General features: G+C 31.5%; 1 protein-coding gene across 6 annotated transcripts; it reads right to left on the bottom strand.

The window, feature by feature from the left end:
- Nucleotides 1-687: 687 nt before the first annotated feature.
- Nucleotides 688-21067, bottom strand: LOC128186177 (uncharacterized). Of its 6 annotated transcripts, none has more exons than XM_052855933.1 (19): nucleotides 20951-21067; nucleotides 14545-14672; nucleotides 13884-13947; nucleotides 13582-13759; nucleotides 13370-13452; nucleotides 12615-13257; nucleotides 12420-12439; nucleotides 11956-12014; nucleotides 11417-11816; nucleotides 11262-11328; nucleotides 9514-11007; nucleotides 9228-9327; nucleotides 8498-8950; nucleotides 7783-7878; nucleotides 7441-7465; nucleotides 6977-7105; nucleotides 6102-6230; nucleotides 5412-5465; nucleotides 688-5048 (listed from the first exon to the last, which is right to left on the bottom strand). In XM_052855933.1, exons 2-19 carry the CDS (start codon nucleotides 14590-14592, stop codon nucleotides 4852-4854), a joined length of 4239 nt encoding a protein of 1412 aa, XP_052711893.1. In that variant the 5' UTR covers nucleotides 14593-14672; nucleotides 20951-21067; the 3' UTR covers nucleotides 688-4851. The 6 variants fall into 6 exon arrangements, with proteins under 6 accessions (XP_052711893.1, XP_052711894.1, XP_052711892.1 ...); XM_052855934.1 differs by having other exon boundaries at nucleotides 13370-13431; nucleotides 13582-13774; XM_052855932.1 differs by having other exon boundaries at nucleotides 13582-13774.
- Nucleotides 21068-21360: the final 293 nt, after the last annotated feature.

Genomic DNA, 21360 nt, shown 5'->3' on the forward strand with positions numbered 1-21360 from the left:
TATCATAATTAGAGTAAAACATTATACAAAAGCTTTATTTATTCAAACTAAATTGAAATAAGAAAAAAAAGGGTTTTATCAAAAATATCTCTCAATTTGACACAACTTACCAACAACATGCCAAATTAACGATCGATGATTTCATTAAAAATGATTTTTCGCATTAATCATTAATATTTAAAAAATATTTATATTTCAGTATATCATCTAAAGCATCTATACATATTGAATCAGTGTAAGGAGTTTTGGCTACTCGCAAATATTTGATGGATATTAAGTTAAATAATACATACACCATTGATTATACAGTCAAGAACGATACACTTTAATTATTCGCTTAGTTTTTGTAGTTTTATACGATTTGGATTTTTGTCAAGAAAGAGGCACTTTTTCTGCTTTATATTCAACGCGAAATACTCTTGTAAATCTGGAATTAAGATTGAACTGAGATTAAGTTTAGCGTTGCGTGGTTTATAGTGTGCTTATTGATGTACCAGCTCACAATGACTTAAACACAACTTTAAATTTAATTTGTTTAATGTAATAAATAAATAAATATATAGTTATTCAGTGATTGAATACGCACAAAATTTTCAATCTTTTTTAAAGTTGTATAAAAAACACCTCCAAAACATTTTGATGAAACATAACTTTAAAATTAATCAAATCTGCATGTTAGTATGACAATAACTGTATATGTATTTAAACCATTTCTTATGAAAATAGAGTACCATGTCGTGAATAAAATATATGTATTTTTTAAAATGAAAGTTTTTCAATAATTATCTTTAAAATCATATTCATTATACGTAGCAAAGTAGAAATCAGGCTTGCGTTACAAATATAAGCTGGTGTGACTCTTTAACAAATCAACCTTACTCAATATCTGATAGTCAGTAATTAGAGTAAATGCTCGATTGTACCTCATGTCAGCTATTTTGTTTTAGAAATTGTACAATTAACAAAGTAAAACATTATATATCATTGATACATTAGCGAACTTTTAATACCAAATTATAAATTAAACAATAATGGATTAAATATTTTTAATAAAAAGTGATACGATCAAACAAAACAAAACAGCAACTGGTTACAATCCATATCAACTGGTTACAATCCATATCAATTTGTTTTTAACATTTCTTTGTTCCTACCAACAAACACATATTTTGCTTCATCGTAATATGAGAATGTTACTTCATAATATGTAGAATTTTAAAAATATTAATGCATTATTGTAAGGAAGGGCATTTATATACTTTACTGAGTTGTTTATATCTTATAATTTTTTTTAGGTCTTTTATAATAAATTGCAATTTCCCTATCTTTGTGTGATTTTTTTGGATTACGAATATCATGTCATAAAAAAGAATGTCACTCGGTTTGTGCAATATTCTAGCATCAGAGAATGAAATTCCATTATTGATTTGTATAAGCTAATCTGCTATATATTAAGAACAAAATAGCACTGTGAGTTCTATAAAATATTTATGTATAAAAAAAGTCACAAAAATCAATGTAAGGTGAATCAGGAAAAACACAGTAACTCTTACTATAGTATGATCTAAACCAACATGTTGTCTATCCCGCAACATATTGAAAGTGTGCTTAAATATTACGATATAATTTTATACACAAATTGTATGTGCCCCAAATAAGCACAGTTGTCGTAATAAGATAAGATTTAGTTTACATCAAATAAACTGAGATACAATATTTAGCCAGAACAACACTGCAACTAGTTACAATCCGTATAAATTTGTCGACATAACCGCTTTATCAATTAATTGATTAATTGATTCACAACAAATCTTTATTTTACATTAAATACACTGGGATACAATATAAAACAAAATCCGTTAATATTGTTTTCACTGTATTAATTTTTTTCTCAACGAGAACTACAGTGGAATCATTCAAATTCGCAGGGGCAATGTTTGTGGATTGCTCCAATTTTATAGGTTCTTTGGGACTTAATTTCGTGTATTCTCAGATACTTACAAAATGAAATATGACTTCACAGTCCTAATTTATTTATTCGTAGAGGATGTTAATCGTGGGTGAGCGGTGCCCTCGAATTCCACAAAAATTGAGCAACCACGAAATCTAATGATCCCACAGTATATTTTCTCATTTAAAGTAAAATGTGTAAGTGGTATGACTATGAGTTTCATTTATACATGTATAGTAATTTGTATTGATCGCTTTATTTTAACAAATAACGAAAGAATAATGATATAAGAGGTACTTCATTAAAATAAAAATAACATAAAAACAAATTGCTAAACTGCTAAATAAAATTCCAAAACTGCTTATCGACTGAATCTCCTTATTAAGAAAACTTTTAATGTTTCGAAGCTATTGTGAATGTAGAGAAAAATTAGTTGATTAGTTAGCTAATTTTTCTTCTTTTAGGAATAGTGGTATCAGTCTAAAAAAAATTGTTAACTCATAAGGTCAACCCAGCTTACAAATGGGATTCAAAGTAGGCTAGAGATCCCCTCTCCCTTAAATAAAAAACAAAAAACACCCCCACCCCACTCTCCAAAACAAAAAAAACCCCCAAAAAACACGCGGGTAGGCTAAGGCAATTCCGAGTTTAATGACAGTCGATATTATGGTTATTTCAAAAATTGTTTATTTTTATGAAAACAGTGCTGAATATTAATACTAAGTGAATGTGTTCACCAAGATATCATATTTCTACTTAAGAATCGAGTCGATCTTTGAAGCTGCATTACCATGGTATCACGTGACAGTTAAAAATAGATCACATTTTTACCTTAACAAAAAATTAAAAAGTGTAACACTACCACGAAGTTCATTTTCATGTATGATACAATAATTCGATCGGAAATTAGTTCATTTTTACTAGTTTTACTGCTAGAATCACATTGGTAATCGCATAAAATAAATATTGTCAATTTTGTTTTGGAAACACATTGTCCAAGGCAGAATTCCTAAATAACCAGTTCCACTTAGTTTATACAACAAAGATTCTTTCAGATAAGCCATCTAAAAGGGACAGCCCACACCAAAACATGAAGAACATCCATGTAAGAAGCAACGGTTTGTACATATTGTATAAGCTACTGACGGGCCTAAATGTACACAAAGCTGCACGACCAGATGCAGTCCCAACAAGATTTCTACACGACTTTGCTTTGGAACTAGCACCAATCATGACCAAACTATTCCAACTTTCACTTGATATTGGAAGTGCCAGACGACTGGCGAGAAGCATCAATTGTTCCCATATTTAAGAAAGGAGAGTGACACCTAGCTTCCAGCTACCTTCCAGTCTCCTTACCATTCATATCATGCAAGTTATTGGAACATATAGGTCACAGCCAGATTATGGTTCATTATGACGGCAACTTTTTACAGGCAGACCGACAACACGGCTTCCGACGAAGACGATCATGTGAGTTGCACCTATTGCTTACAGTTGACGAGGTGGCCAAGTCAGAGGCCCTTGGAGAACAGGTAGACATAGTGCTGATTTTTCCAAGGCCTTGGACAAAGTGTCACATCAACGACTCCTACACAAACTCCACTTTTATGGCGTCAGAAGAAACACATGGAACTGGGAAAAGGACTTCCTGGCAAAACGGACGCAGCAAGTCACCCTAAAGGGCCAATCCTCTACCAGAGCTAATGTCATTTCGGCAGTCTCCAGGGGACGGTGATGGAACCATTACTATTTCTTCTCTTTATCAACCTTCCGATGTGAGACTAATCGCTGATGACTGCCTGTTCTATTGAAAAATCAACTCCATAGCAGATGCCAAGCAACTCCAGCGAGTTCTGAAGTCATTTAAGAAATGGGAAGAGAATGGCAAATGGATTTTCACCACCAGGCTGTGTAACATCGATGAAAGAAGAATTACATTAGGAGGCCCTTGAAATACGTCGGCTGAGATCACGGCTTATCATGATGTACAAGATCAACAACGAACTAATCAATATCCCAGGAACATCGTACTTAACACCGATGGATAATCGGACAAGAGGTAGTAAATACTTAGCCATCAACTTATCGTGACGTGTATAAGTTTTCCTTTTTCCAGAACCATCAGGAACTGGAACAGCCTGCCAGACCAAGTCAAAGCAACCAGTACCATCGAAGCAGCTAATTAACACCATGGCTGCCTCCTGCCATACTTAGAAACTTTACAAAATTTCTCTTTTTAAATCAGCCTTTATCTTGTAAATAATAGGCTTTTAGCTGTTTTCGACGCGCTACTAACACTCAATATCGAGGTCAGCACAGAATAGGAAGAAGAAACTCTCTGAACTTCTTCAATTTCATTGAAAATACTGTGTATTTTTCGTTTCTAACAACGTAGCAAAGGATTCTAGCCGCACTTTTCAGGTATTTTACGTCAAATACTTTTGATACTTGCCAAATTCATCTTACAAAATATTCGGGGTAGTGTTACACTTTTGCCTTTTTTTGTACACAATGACAGAGGAAAGGCCTGTCGAGCCATATAAATATCTATTTTCTTACCTCATATCACTCTCTAATAAAACAAATTATTCATGCCTGTATTATTCTGATTATATCCTAAATGACACTCATCTTAATTTTGGGTATCTTATTGAATAAGTCTTATTTCGGCATTGGTAACACTGCATTCCCTACATTGATCTTCTCTATTAAGTTTATCGAGGAATTTCTGCTCAATTTATCGCTGAGAATTGCCTTATCATACCTGTGCAAAAACAAACATTCAAACAAACAAAAACAAATTTAAAAAGAAAAAACAAACCACGTACATACAAAGTATTAAAGCAAAATAACTAAATTCACGTGTTGTTTAGATTCGGGTCCCATAAGATATTTTTTTAAACGAGGAAGGTTTTGACAGTGCCCCTGACCAATTCTTTACAAATCGGACATTTCCTCATGGCAGGTGCGCAGTCTTCACAGCAGGTCAAGTGACCACACGGAAGGAAGGCAATCGACACGTTTCTCTCCGTACATATCATACACATCAGCTGTCCCTTTAGATTCCGGTTTTCAAGCTCAAGTGAAGTTAATTCTACAAACACAAACTCTTAGATATTAAGAAAACACTCTTTTTTAAATATATCTATTCACTTATTTTCATATTTTTGGTCATTTTTAAAGAAAATTAAAATTAAAATTGCCAAAAACTAAGTTAAATGAAAAAAGAAAGTATGATTTCTTTTATCTTTGACAGAACACAAAACTCTTAATAAGATCTGAAATAATTTGCAAAAGTAGAATAAAGCTAGTAAAACTGAAAGAAGAACAAATAAAATGTTAAATAATAAAAAATCACGAGACAGCTGTCCTTTCATACATTGCAATTTGTTTTAAAATACATTATACACATCATTTTTTGTTATCAATAATACAATTTTCTTGTCAAATAATTTACCATCATTCTGTATGGTGTCTAAACAAGATGCTCCCATCTCAGAATTATCATCACCTACAAAAAGTTTGAAGTTTGAATTATCCCGACTTCTTTAAATGCAAAGTTTACTTGTATTATTTTGTTTTCTAACTTATACATGTATAGGGTTAAATTTTATTTCACATCCTTTGTCTATGTTCGTTACATAACCCTGTAACTTGTATAAAATGCTGTAGAACATTAGTAACAATGTTCTCACATTATTCATGACAAAGATGATACTTTGCAAAACAAAAAATTACAGATTCAGATACAGCCAAAAAAGTGCTCCAGAGCATTGCATTATTTTATTTTTCATATCAACTGTACAAAAATGAAAATATTCAAAAGTGATATTATAATAATCCTATAAAATAAATAAGGTTTACATCGAAAGTTGACACGGGATGAATATCTGCCATTCAGTCAACTGAATGGTAGCCGAATGGTCTGAAAAGGTGACTGAATGGCACACATATGCCATTCAGTCACCTTTCAGTTACCATTCAGTCATATTTCAATTGACTGAATGGCAGAGCTTCATCCTGTGTGAGTTTCCGTTTTTTGTATTTACTCTTGAGAACAATGCACAATATTCTGCACATTTTTACTAATCACATCAATTGTGATATTATATTTTTCTCTATCAAGAAATTTTACCGGAATATGTACCTGATGTTTGCGGGACTTCCGTTGATCCTACATCAGTGTTAAGATCTCGCTCTTCCTTAACAGTTTGTTGTGATGAAGATAGCTCAAAAACAACTTCTAATATTTCCTGTGCCGAAACCTTATGTTTTCCTGCCAATTGCATAATCAGATAAGATGAAATGGAAAACATTAATAAGCACAATTAGATAAGAACAATACCATCATCAATGCATCTATTACACCAATATAATGCCTTCAAATAAAATACATAATGAGAATTCCTCTAAATAGAGTAAAACGATCGTTTACATTTTAAATATATGCGTCGTTTTTGCAAAAAAAATATTAATAAGAATTTAAAATTGATGGATATACGATGAAACTTGTTGATTATGTTAAAGAATGATGGTCACAATTGCAATATTTTTTTTTATTTTTCTAAAGTTATCATTTACAATGCTTTAGAAATGCATTAGTAATGATTAACCAAAACTTTAGTGTCAGTCGTAGAGTCAAAAGCAAGATAGAGAGTTCACAACTCTTTTTAATGTAAACAAGGCTTGTGCCGTTACACGGCTTATTTTGTGTGTATATATCAGTCCGTATATATAAATATATATATATATATATATATATATATATATATATATATATATATATATATATATATATATATATATGTCTAAACTTCGAGTTTTCTTTTCAACATTCAAAATGTTTACAAGAACATGGCCTTGAGTTTTGTTTAAATAACAAAGAACTGTGAGTTTAGAAGATTGGCACTCATTTTACTTGACTATTAGAAATGCTTTACTAAAACATTATATTAAAAACGGAAAATATTTTTATACCAAAATTGTGATATCACCCATTTGAAGTTGGAGTATATTAAATACCTCTGGGTAGGCGGGTCTTCATGGTATCAATGGCAGATCTGATGATTTCGTCAGTATAGCCCATACGTTTGATACAGAGTACAGCTTCAGACTGCATCACTTTTTCTTCTTTGGCTTTTTTATCATCTTCTATTAGATTGCAACATTCATATTCAATTTCATTGTAATTCTACAGTATTGGAAATTATCATACATCAGCTTCGAATTAATAAAAATAAACGTCATGAACGGTATAAAATATTCCGATGGTGTTTATATTCTGACTTCTTCATTAAAAAATAATGGGTAATTCGAAGATGAATCATATAAAAAAAAAAAACAATTGGTTGTATGTATATAATTATGTGAAACAAAAGGAGTGTGCTATTTGTTAAAGTATTCTGTTATTAATCATTTCATTATTTTACATTCTAACTCAATTTATCTTCTTTGAAAAAAACCCTCACGTTTCATCGAAAAAATACCTTTTGTTGGATTTTCCTGTCTTTCCTAAAGACAAAAGAGGCAAAGTTATGAATATATTTCTAAAGGTTGATAACATTTCATATTAAAACAAGTACTCTAGATTTCTTATTTTTACCGAGCATTTAACTTCGCGTTTCCGCGTTCTGTTTCAAAACCTTACACATTAAATCGTGCAAGCTAGTGGTTCATCCTAATTTCTTGTAGTTCTCATCTCTCAAAAAATTATTGTGAGGTTTTAAAATCAGCTGGGGTGATTCTCGCAATTTAACGTGGATCATTATTCATCGTGTTAACTAAGGCATTTACATAAATAAAATTTTAATAAATATTGACTAACTCACCAATTCTGCAGCTCTCTGTAAAACTTGATCAATAAATCCTTGACCTTTGTTCTGTCTCACAAAAGCACATTTACTGAACCAACGCGCATGTTCAACCTGAAAATAATTAACTCATTTAAAGCTGTTTTTCTTTAAAATACCTTTTTAAGTTTATAGTTTTCTGACAATTGGGTTCCTTGGTTAAGAACACAAGCCACGACTTGTATATGAAAGGGATATATACTTTTTTGGATTTAAATGACCATTCACAAGCTTAATAGAATTAACTCAATATCGTACAAAAATTGTATTAATACCTTCTTCGAAATATGACCCCTTGACTCTCATTCTTACAATAAATTCTACTCAGTTTTTTTTTTATTTCTTCATTATTAGATAATCTAGACAATGAGATTTTTTTAAACACAACTCATCTTTTCTGAATTATCTCTAATATAAAACATTATTTTTTTTATTATTTTGTAAACTATCATTCTTACTATATTTATTTATAAAACAATAAGTGCCAATGTTGCTTTAATATTGGCCTAATTCAGAAAAATATATTGAGATATATAAAAATATATTACAGTAACACAAACCTACCGACGATAAGACGTTTAACAGATGAACGCGTTTAAATTAAAAATGCTCGTACTTATATTCGAATCAGGGGATCCAAAATATTGATTTCATAGAGAAAAAAATACTTATATTAATTTGTAGATTGACTCACGCATGGATCATCACCGGCCTCCCAATTTCTGAGTCCTCCGCCACAGAAAAAGCAACGTGCATAGTCTCCATATCCCGCATAGAAGAAACCAGCCAACGCCATGTCACGTGGTTTTTGGGTCATACTGGCTGGCCAATCAGAAAACGACTTAACTCTTTCAGATAGAATAGCATACGACGGGTATTTCGGGCGATCGAAGTTTATCCCCATAGGGTCTCTTTTCAGGGCTTCTAACTGAGCTCGCTTTGTGTCCTCCAATGAAGCCGCCGCTTGGTCTGTGCTTTCAGGAACACTCGTATTGCTTGAAGAACGCAGGTCTGACGTTGATGGAATAGCCGACGAATTTGAGTCAGACGACGATGCTACATTTTGTGCGGAAAGTCTTTCTGTTGTTAGATTTTCACCCTGACTGCGTGGAAACCGAGTGTTGTTCGTAGCATGATCACGATAAAACTGTAAATGGGTAATAGTATGGATATCAAAATAATGTGACTGGTTAAAGTTTCGATTCAAATATGTATTTGCATTAAAAGAACGTATTCTAAAATGATAAATTACTCCTATTTCAATGCAGAGGCAAAACATTTTTAATACTGTTTTTTTCGTTTTATACATAAAACACACACTTTGAAGTCATTTGTGAACACGAACATTCATTTATATAAAAATTTGTAAGATTTCTGAAATTACATATCACTCAACCAAAACATATTATCAAAAGAATGATTACCGTGTGACCAGTATTTTGACTTTCTTCGAATCTAACGCCATCACTAGCAATGGAGGTCTCACGTGGTATAGGTATGTTATTTGACCGTAGGTTGACATAACTGTTATGATTAACAAAAAATAAACGTATTTAGGAAGATTATGCTTTAGCGAAAGAATAGTTAAGAAATATATTTCGTTCATCGAAACATTCTATTTTGTTAAATGAGTTCAGTTTCAAAACATCACAACGGATATAATGCAGATATCTAATTACATGTGTATTTTTTTTAATCCGAACGTTATACCTGCAGTTCGCATCATGAAAGTTATCTGGGTTATCATTTCTCCTCCAGTTTTGATGCAGTCTTTGACAACTGAAACAGACAGTCTGGTCCCCCAGCCCAGTGCTATACCAACCACTTCTAGCAAGTCTCAAAGCATGTACATCATCCGATTCAAAGCATCCAAAAGAAGCCAGTCTCATCCATTCCGAATGGTAACTACGATCATCACGTGACGATTCAATAGAAATATGATTAAAAATAGATGACAATGTACCTGTGCTGTTCATTTGATCCGATGTGTGTGAATAAGGTGAGTGGTTTTCTTGCAAAACGTGACTGGTTGGAGTTACACTTTCCTGCTGTGGTAAATTTTGGGATAATTGTCTGGAGATTGCGGGACAACAAACAGAAAGCCTTTCTGTATTGTGATGTATGTTAGAGTAGCGTGGGCATATTCTTCTTAAAATTCTTCTTTTGTTATGTTTTAAACTTTTCCTCTCTTGTTTTTTAAAGAATCTTCTGACGTGCTTAGCAAACAATGCGTGTCGTCGTCTTAATTTCTTTATCTTTAATGAGCATTCCTTTTCAGCCAGATAACGTGTTGTTGTTTTCATTGAGCCTGATGTTAGATGTCGTTCTTTTTCCAGAATTCTTCTTGACACTTCACTATCGCAATTTCCAAAAACATCTTTTACGAAATGGGATTCATCGTTTTCTATAGGAGTCAGTGATTTACGCAGTTTTGAAGAACAAACTTCGTTAATAGTTGTATAGGATACAGGTAACAGTGAAGACCAATATTCTCCATTTTTTGTAGAACTTTGGAAACTCATCGATGACTTAAATGTTTCATCATGTGTAGTCATTCCAAACGAGTTCGATTGTGTTTCAGCGAAACTGTCGTCAGGAAACACAGAAACATTTTGATTCATTATTTCCCAATGCTTCTTGCTATCATTTACAATTAATTTATCATTTAATGTTTCTTGCATTGAAAATCTGTTTTTTGTATTGGAATTTGTTTCATCGTCGTTGTTTTCAACCATAAACGCGTTGTTTTCCTCTTGTTCATGGAATGACTTGACACTTGTTTCTTCACTTTCATCATCATCTGAAGGCAATACAGATGAGGATAATAAAACATGTTCCTTATTTTGACCAAATACACGTTTAACGGATGTCGTATCTGTTTTTATTCTAGCTTGATGTATCAAAGGACAATGTGTCTCTTTTTCTTCTTCAGCATATTTAGCCTGTAATCTTTGACAAGTAATATGATGGTTTTCATAGGTATCGCTATTAACAGCTAATTGTGAAGATTTAGTCAGGTCACAATCTAATTCCTTCACCACACTTTTACTACCGGCCATTTCAGTTGCTTTAGCCTCGTGTTTCGATTGCGTCTTCATATTTTCACACCCTCTTTGACAATGACTAGAATCCCCGCTCAGATTCATTATTTGATTGGTAACAAATGTGAATATCGGTTTTACTTTCAATTTATACCCAAGAAGGCTGGCAAAAACGATATAGAAATTTGTTAAGCAATGAGAAAATAGATCAAAAGATGTAAACAAAAAATCAAGATCAGGTTATCTTATTATTTTAGCCAATGCCAATTGATTATTAAGTGTTTAATTAAGGGTTCTTTTTCATTTAGAAGAAACCAAATTAAAAAAAAAAGATCAAGCAGTTCTAATATATAGTTATAGTATAAGAAAAACATTTTAAAGTCAAATTGATGCGATAAACCGAACTGTTTTACTTACAAAATGTGGATCAATGCAAATTCAAGGTATATAATTATACTGAATACGTTCCATATATCAATATATCCTGAAAATAAAGAATAAATTATGTGAATATTATAACTGACCAATAATCGTATATTCCTATGATAAAATATGGCTGAAAAAGTACTTACTCGACGTGTGTTCGTAGTTTTCTCCGTAAAATAATTCTAAAGTTTGAGCATATTTGTAATTTCTTGTGTTATCAATTGTAGACGTTGATCGATTATAAAAGGACTCGTGAATAAAGTCACGAATGAAATATTGGCATGTTTCAAAATAAATTAATATTGTACTAAACATTTCATTGACAGATGATAGAATGGACGTCGAGGTGTTGAAAGATAATGATGCGTTTTTCCTCACAGTGTGCTCCTCGTTACTCCTAATAATTCTTCCAACACTAGAATGGGTTTTAATCAATTCGGCATTTTTGTTGGTCGAATCGACTAGGTGTTGACAGTTAGATAAGACCTCGGGAATACTGCTAAGATTGTTTATATTTTTCTTTCCAGTCCGCCTTTTCTTCAATACCTTATAATAAAAAAGATAAAGATGAATCAGTCTTGTGAAATCTTTTGTCTTTACATTTTATCATGAAATACGAAACCGCCTTATAGTCTCCTTAAAGATTAGTTTATTTTTTAGAATGATGACAAACTATTAAACACACATGTGATTTCCTTCCAACGCTGATATCTGCGAACCTTTTGCAACACTCTGTTGATATACCTAAAACGATTTTCTAATCATTTACTTAATTTAATGGATATTTTTTTTTTTTTAGAAATGGTTAATGTTTATAGAATGCATGCGCATTTAATTCCGTTTGTTTAAAGTTTTTCACTTATTTAGGATTAAAAACATTAACTGTTCTTTTTGGGGTATTTTTCATTTTTTATTGTACAGAATTGAAATAGAATATAATGTTCACTATTGGTTTTTGCTAAAGAAAACATTCAGCGACGAAAATATGGAAACCAATTGAAGCATGACAATATCATCATACAACTGCACATTATGATATCGACTAAACAGAAAATGTTATGCTTATTATAATATATTGCAATAATAATATTCACTTAATCATATTAACTTCTTCATTCCTTATCAAAAATAAAAAGGTTTCACACTTACCAACTGTTAAAATGATGGTTCTGAAAAGATCATTTTTACAGAAAATTATTATTTTTATTCCTTAATTATACAAATATCTTTAAAAATGAACAAGTCTGGTAATAATAAATGATGCAATATTATCTTTAATATGAGGTCTTTTCTAAATTGTTATAACTGTTTAGATTCTTTGATACTGTCACATAAGACACTTACATGTTCCATTTGCTAACCATACCCTTCTTTAACTTATCTTCTGTACTCCAAAAACGTCTTTGTTCTTGACTAATTGTGTCAAAATATAGGAAGTGTGATTTTATATGAAAGTTTGCATGAGTATAAATCCCAGAATGAAAACTATCACTGTATTCCTTCTTAAACACATTGTAAAAAACAATGTTCACACTTGGATCAATTGAACAACTCTGATATTTTTCACTGTTTATGTATAATTCTCTTACACAATTATAACTTTCCCAATCGTCGACACATATACGGCCTACATAGCACACGTATTTATTTAAAACAGCTGATGTAGGGGATTTTGTTTTGTTAATACAGATATGATTCCAAAATATGTCTTCAAAATCCCAGTAATATCGCATACATCTGATCGTTCTCCAACTTGTCAACATGTCAATAAGATATTCACCTTGTTTAAACGTATCGATAGTGGCTCTTTTCCTGTTCATAACGTTTAGCGATGTCATGTCGTCAATCGCTATGTATGAATGTTCTTTGTTTTTTTGAAAACTTGTATAATTATAATGTTCATTGTAGTATTCAAAACTAGAATGAAAGGAGAAAACTACACCGCCCTCCTTAAAAGCGATGCTGCCATGTGTTTCTATTTTATTCTCTGGAAAATAGCCACATAATACGCTTAGTAGTCACTTTACATTTCCTAAAAATTTAAAATTAAATCATATATTGATCAATGTAGTTATAAAAATTTACAAAGATGTACGCACCCAATTCTTGAGAAAGATGAACCAATGTTTTAAACGTAGATATTGTTGTTGGTTGTCTTCTCCTTTTAAATAATACTCTAGATCTTTAAAAATCAATGGTTATTATAATAGAAAATGAATTCATATCAGTGCAAATTTATTTTTACATGTACCTATGCTATAAAAATGAAATATGATCATTATACGAGATTATGTCTCATAATAAAACTAACCTGATATTTTTTTCTGGACTGGAATCGTGAATAAAGAATTCGTCAAGGAAATCACTCAGAATATGATACATAAATCTGCGGGCGTGATATTCCTTCAATAAAATTCGAGTGGAAACCGTTTCCTGATTCCAATGAGGCATCCGACGCAATGGGTTTGGAAATGTTGGAAATGTCCATTCTGTTCCATATAGAACTAAAGGAGTTTAAATACACTGTGTTGCTTATACTTTTACAAGGTTTCTTATAAAATTGAATTGATAGATAAATAATTTAAAAAAGCTTTATATAAATTATCATTTTACCGGAATTTGGGACTCTATACAAATATTCAGCTTTACCATAACCATTGTTTGGCATGTCAGGAGGCTGTGGAGATGAAATCAGAAATAAAAAAAATGCTCTAATATTGGTATATATAACTTAATTCTTGTTGTTATGCACTTTCTGATTGGCTGAAAAATTATTTTATATTTTTAAAAGAATGTTGCCTACGTCATAATAAGACCAAAGCGTAAAACTGCCCCAAACCATTTTATATCGTATAAAACTAAATATTGAATTAATTCCTTAAACAAACCATAGTGACCATCACACGGGCTTACAGTTGAACTTTAAAATATTATTGATACAGATAAATGGGTATAGTTATAACTCTGAGCGATTCGACTTTATCAAATGAATAAATGAATAACACATAAATGTTAAACAGCAGTGTTAAAATGTTCACCAAGATCATATCATAGTTGGTCATGTGATTAAATTCCTTGAAGTCCTTCATCTTCTGAGAAGATTTGATCACATTTCAATCAAGGCCATATACATATATATCCCAATGAACTTTCTTATCTCTGTTTGAATTTAATTTTGAAAGGCAATCAATGACTTGGAATTATTTAGCCATTCAGGCTTTACGAGATTTGGTCAATCAAGTTCTTAAATGTTTAATGTAACAACTTTACTTACCCCTGCCAGGATAATGCTATTAATCATCATAATCATGACCCAAATCATTTTACATCACATTCAGTCAAACTTTTGTTTCACAAATGTAGATATATGCCGTAGTGATTTGGTGTAGTTTTGCAGTGGATCTAGAAATAGAATCTTACGTTATCAAATAAAAGTACTGAAGTACTGTCGGGAGTTGATTTTATCGATTATTATCAATTTTAAAATCACCGATATGTTATTTTGCATGGCAAGTAGTTTTTAATCTGTATTTGAATTACGCACATTTTTATACTAAATTCTCGAACTTTTCCGACAAGAATTTCGAGAAAACCCCATATGAATCATGATGTGTAATATTTAAAGGTAGAATTAATTCCATCAAACTGTGTATTAGTAATCGAAATTTTTTGAACTAAAAATTGTACACGTCTGGATCTGAGCAAGATTAAACTCTAGTCTCGTTCAACCAGGACGCTCGGCTGTCTCCGTTAATATCCGACTACCAAGAGAGACTCTCAGCTTGTCGGAGATTTATGGAGACAGCCGAGCGTCTGGTTGAACGAGACTATATTGAACTCTGGCTTAGGAATACATACGACTACAAAAAATATCTAAATTATTCGTACTATTTAAAATCTGACTATTTTCAAGGTATCTATAAATACGTTTCCTTGAGAAACAATGGTACAGCATACAGTACACAGAATTTATCTATTATTTTCAAGATCTAAGTCTTGTCAGCGGTGATGATTTGTGCTAAGGTCCAAACACTGTTTCATTTTCGGTTTGCCAGAGTAACTGCATAGGAGAGTTGATTAAAATCAACTCCCAAAAATGCATTGTCCTTAATTTAGCACCTTAATCAACACGACTCACAAAGAAATGATTTTTCTTATTTATAGATGCTAATTTATTACTCATTTGCTTAAGATGGGACACCTCAGTATTGTACATTGCTATTTATATAATAGTGTTGTGTTGTGCATGTACTATGCTTAAATAGTAGTCAGGGTTTGATACATAGTGCACTCGCCTCCGTGCACTATGTATCAAACCCTGACTACTATTTAGGCATAGTACATGCACAACACAACACTATTGTTATTATTATGCCGACTGTTGAATATACTGACGTACTTTGCTATAAGTAGCTGTGACGTTCGAATGTTGACAATTCCCTTACAATAATCACTGGAAAAGCAAGCGTTTGTTTTTTTTTTCAAATTAATCAGTTGATTGATCAGTTGATTAATTGATTTGATTGTTTATTTAATCAACAAGTTGTTGTACAATAAAAAGTCAACAAAGGTTTATGTTCTTTTCAAGAAATGAGACGTTTGGCCTTTCCGAGAAAACTCGAAATGTTTAGCAGACGAAATCTCATTGAATTTTTTTTCTTGAACATTCTTTATCAAGCGTCATTTAAAAAAGCGTTTTCGTGATTCTCATGTAGAATTTCTTTGAAAATTGTTCAATCAATTTGATCAAAAGTTTATAGGAAACTTAAACTTTAAAATTACCGTCAATAATTATATAATGAAGTGTTTTTGGAAAAATGAATAATTCTAATTGCTTGATGTCAGTGGAATACATCTACGTTTTATAAATATAAATACCGTTTGTTATGATAACGGCTAATCTAGCGTAGCGGTAACGCGTTGGGCTTTAGGCTGGAATGATTTTAGCGTCGTGAGTTCGAATCCCGCTGTCGGCGCATTCAAGATTTTCGTTGTAAATATTTGCCGTGCTCTATCTCGGCATAGTATGCTTAAGCTATACGCTATATGCTTACGCTATATAAATCCTTTGATACTATGCGAAAATAGATGAGTATTGAATGTATAGTGACAAACTGACAGAAGGCATAATAATACCTAACAGTGTTGAGCAACGGCTTGGAACGCTGACTTCGAATTTGTAAATCGAGAGTTCGAATCTCTCTTGGGCTTTTATAATCTTAGCTACTCTAAAGTTTTAAAACATATTTGTTTGTCAAATATTGGAAAATGCTGCACCTGTGAATGTATTTTGATCACAGTGTACTTTTAATTAGCTAAATCAAAAAAAAAAAAAGTCATAGAAAATCAGATAACGATGCAGCACATTGCTTCATGAGCACAAACAAGAACTTTTTATTGCGCATGCGGCAAATTTCATATCCACTTTCGCACTTCATAACACAAGAAAGCTTTTGAATTTCGTGGATTTTTTTTCTTATTTTCTTTTTTTTTTGCGTGAAAATATTTTTTCTGCTTATCAAGCACATCTTTATATCTAATGAGCAATCTTAGTGATTTAATGAATACGACATGGGATCCTCCAAGTCCCATTAATCTCATACACTAGTATATATGAGGCATGATGGTGTTATATATAGGATCTCTCATGATTTGCGATGGTATATGATTTTTATCCAACGAGTTGTGTGTTTTCTATCCCCGAGCATTGGCGAGGGGATAGAAAACACACAACGAGTTGGATAAAAATCATATACCATCGTAAATCATGAGAGATTCTTTTTATCACATGTTTTACCAAGTATTTTGTTAATCTCAACTTTTTCTGTAAAAATTGTAATTGTGAGCCACACAACACACTATTTACAACACGTCAACAACGTTACGCATGGAAAAAAAAGTTCCTTGAAGTTTAACAAACAGACATTTCATTTTCGAACATTTTTTGATGAATTCATGAAAAATAACTGTAACAACATTATATGTTTCAAATTTACATCTCAACACCCCTCAACTGAATTAATTATTTACTTTTTCATTCTACGTCAATCAACCGCCTAAACCTACGTAATGATTAACTATGACGTCACGTGGCGTAAGAACACACAGTGGAATATCAAAAATTTATCCCATGAGTGATATCCACCGTATATTGGGATAAACATGTGATAAATATATATATGAGGCATACTGGTGTTATAGTACATTGACAGTTGGAAGTACAGGTGAATGATGTGCAAATTTTTTTTTTGCAAGAAGTCTTCTCTATAAGCCAGACACACCAATATAAATTTGTTCACCAAAAAGAGAGACTTTTTTAATTTATATCAATTGTGTTTGGATACACTCAGGTGCCAAAAGTATGTATTATTTTCTTTTTCCCTGTATATTTAATAAAAAAAAAAAATCATATTTAAAAAAAAAAGTTCTCTTACTTATTTTTTGTTTGATTTTGAAGAAATCTATATTGATTATTAAAGGAGATCCAATTTGCACTTTTTGACATATATTGAAACAGATTTTATCAACTTGGCTCATTTGTAAAATTTGATGTTTAAAACATGAGAAAATTATTGCTGAAAAAATTACTTTGATTGCAAAAAACACATTTAACAAACAATGAAGTATAACATCTAAAAATTTGCAAACATTGGAATCTACCATTTAGTTGATAATTAGACTAAAATATTATGAACTGTGAAAATTTTGTCAGTGGTGTAACAGGCATATAGTATAGGAAAAAATTCTTAAATAAAATAAAATAATTCTTTTAAAATGATGGACATAAAGTTTATATCAACAAACTTCATTTAAAGTTATCAGAATTAGATAACAGAAAATATTTGACACATTTACAGAGTGACCAACATAACATTTGAGACAAAGTCTTGATGTTACTCAACAAATTTTTAATTTGAGCATTAAAAAGAACACAACTGGATTTTTCTTTTAATGGAGCATAAAAAAGACATTACTATAAATGCACTGGTGTTTTCAAATATACATGTATCATTGCCAGTTAACTTTATTTGGAGAAAAATGTACATGTTACACCACTGATTATTATGTTTTACCAATGACTTAAAGTTACACCACTGACCTAGCGATAATAAATATGAGATAAGTGTATTAAATTTTGTAAAATAAACTAATCTCTATTTTTGATTGCATTTAAAACATGATAAATTTGATCTTAAATAAAAGTTTTCGAACCTCATTCTTTCATAATCAGAAGATAGACACACTGTTACACCACTTATAATCAGTGTTACACCACTGACACAAAAATGGCATGTAGATGTTTTTTACATGAATTCACTGATTCTTTGATGTTATATTTCATACTATTGGCATCCACACACGTTTATCCACCTTGTACCGAGTTCGAACTTTCTTTGGCTCATCAATCTCACAAACAACATCGTCAATACTATACCAGCTCATATCAATCATACATTTTGGATTATAAAATTGAAATTTCTCCAATTTTCTCCAAAATCTATGCATACAACTCATATACACTTCCTCTTTGTTTATATATGTTTTTTGAAGCTCAGCTAGCATTTGTTACCTTTTAGCATTTGAAAGATTCTAGTATAACATAATAGGGAACTTGAAATGTCAGTGGAATAACATATCTTATAATACACTATAAGTCAATAAAAAAATTGATTTTTTAATAAAATATAAAATGTGGATTATTTCATTTCTTTATTAGAATAAATTTCTTTTTACTTCTATTTTTTAATCAAGTATTTAAATGGGTAAAACATAATTAGAGCATACAAAATGTCAATGGTGTTTCAAATAATGTCAATGGTGTAACAGGTCTCATTTTCCAGATTAAGAAAACACAATTGCAATTAAATAGTCAAGCTTTCTTTATTGTGACAGTGTCTTACTTGCAAAATTGATAAATATCAATTTTTCAAAATGCTCAAAATATAAATGAAATGGAAGAAAAAGTAAAATAATTAAATAATGTCATGTGGTGTAACAGTTTTGTCAGTGGTGTAACAACAATTTTTGGTTACACCACTGACCGTTATACCACTGATGTATCCATAGTAAATGTAGCAGTAACTGTATGACCCAAGAGAACAAATACTACATAAAGCTACATAGCCTATGTTATAATGTGATAAACATTCATCATTTATGTGAAAAACTTTTTTGTTCTTTCATAATAGAAAACCTTAAATAGCACGTTATCCCACTGACACAGTTTACATTGTATTTTTCTGAGCATGCTAACATTTTCTGCCATATTTTTTATTACAATGATGTCATCACTGATACATTTATCTTTTTAGTAGCAGGGAATGATGTCACTATGATCTGAGGGATTCCAATTGTAGTACAATATTATTTACTTGATGTATTTTAAGATATTTTTATTTAATTTGCCTTGTAACACCAATGACAAAAATTTTTTGTACAAGCATATATCTCATCAAATTCATTGTTTTTAAAAGAGAAATTGTTAAGGAGCATAGCAGAAATTAATATATGAATGTTGTTTTGAAAATTAACGTTGAATTTGGAATAAAACATCAATATTATTGAAGATATTGTAGGTTAAAGACGTTGGAAAAATTTAATGACAATATAAATTCACTGAAATCTCATAACAAATAATATTTTTTTTATACTTTAAGCAGTAAAATTGTCAATTTATTTGTTCAACGATATAGGTTTAAGTTTCTAAAATCCAATGGTACTGTATATATTCCCCAGAACATTATTTTTCCCCCTTGAAATTGACACTGACGCAAAAGGCTGCATATTTTGATAATGACCCATATATATATATTGCAATGTGAGCAGAAAAAAATCTTCCTCTTTTTGTGATCGACTGCGGCTGATCACAGTTGTGTCTATATGAGACATCCGGCAAATGTTACTATTTGCGCACGCATTGCGCCTTGCACTACTTTATTACGCGAATTACTAAAAACGTTACTCTTATCATGGGCGTTTGTCCCGAAAATAAGACATTTATACAATTACATACATAAAGATTTAAATCACGTTTTTCTTCACATTTGTGTAAGAATATTTTTCGGAAGTAAAAGTCGCCTAGTATAAGTAAATCTAATTCATGCATTGCTATTTCGGAAATCAACAAAACTGTGTTATATAAGTTTATTGTATGCTTTCGCATTACAATAACAGAGCTGACAAATGATATTATATGGAGGAATACTTCTTGTGAAATCATGTCGAAAAAGGGTATAATTATACATGCATGTCGGTCCATCAATTAACTCTGAGCGTAGATGCCGTTAGTCCGAAATATCTGACGATTTTCTGGCTTTTTTAACGATTTTGATATTTACTTGCCAGGAAATATCAAAATCGTTAAAAAAGCCAGAAAAACGTCAGATATTTCGGACTAAGATGCCGTGTGTGCTTTTGAAAGTGCCCCATTGTATAAAGAAAGTATACACCGAATGTAAATATATAAAAATAAAGACAGATAATGCTGGAAATTTGAAACTGGAAGTAAAAAAAAGTCCTACACTGTCTTATTTAAAAGTAATATTAAATACACAGTAGTAACTAAATTCGTTTTACAGAAAATTTGTTTTAAAAAGTCCAAATTTCATCCACCATAATTAATATATTAAAAAAATCAACACTATCAGCTTTAAATACATCAAATAAATGAAATATCTTACCTGGCTGTTGGCTTTTATACAAGTTTTGAGCTAAATATATATCTGGTTATTTTTCTGACTTTGTTTTATTTTTAGATACGAAACTGAAAGTGTACGAATCAATGCGCATGTTTTATCAAACCCCATCTTCGCTAGCCAAGGGTTTTCGATACACTTCGCTTCAGTTTATGGGAAGCGTAGTGTATCGGAAACCCTTGGCTAGCGAAGATGACCAAACCCCAATCATAAACGCGACTGGGGTGTTACTCGGCCCAAAATAATCTTTTTATTTTTCGCCAGCGGAAATGGCCGAGTATACTAGTATATACCTTAATTCTCGAGCAGGATAATTTGTTGGACACAGGCCTTTTTCACTGGAGAGGAGGTTTTTCGGGATGGTGTGTGTGTGTGTGGGGGGGGGGGGGGGGTAC

This window comes from Crassostrea angulata, chromosome 5 (assembly GCF_025612915.1).
Source record: "Crassostrea angulata isolate pt1a10 chromosome 5, ASM2561291v2, whole genome shotgun sequence".
Classification (NCBI taxonomy): domain Eukaryota; kingdom Metazoa; phylum Mollusca; class Bivalvia; order Ostreida; family Ostreidae; genus Magallana; species Magallana angulata.

Coding starts and splice junctions, on each gene's coding strand:
- LOC128186177 (XM_052855932.1), bottom strand. CDS start 14,592: ATGATTTGGGTCATGATTATGATGATTAATAGCATTATCCTGGCAGGG. Junction 13,453..13,581: donor AGTCCAGAAAAAAATATCAG/GTTAGTTTTATT, acceptor TGATTTTTAAAG/ATCTAGAGTATTATTTAAAA. Junction 11,329..11,416: donor AAACTACGAACACACGTCGA/GTAAGTACTTTT, acceptor CTTTATTTTCAG/GATATATTGATATATGGAAC.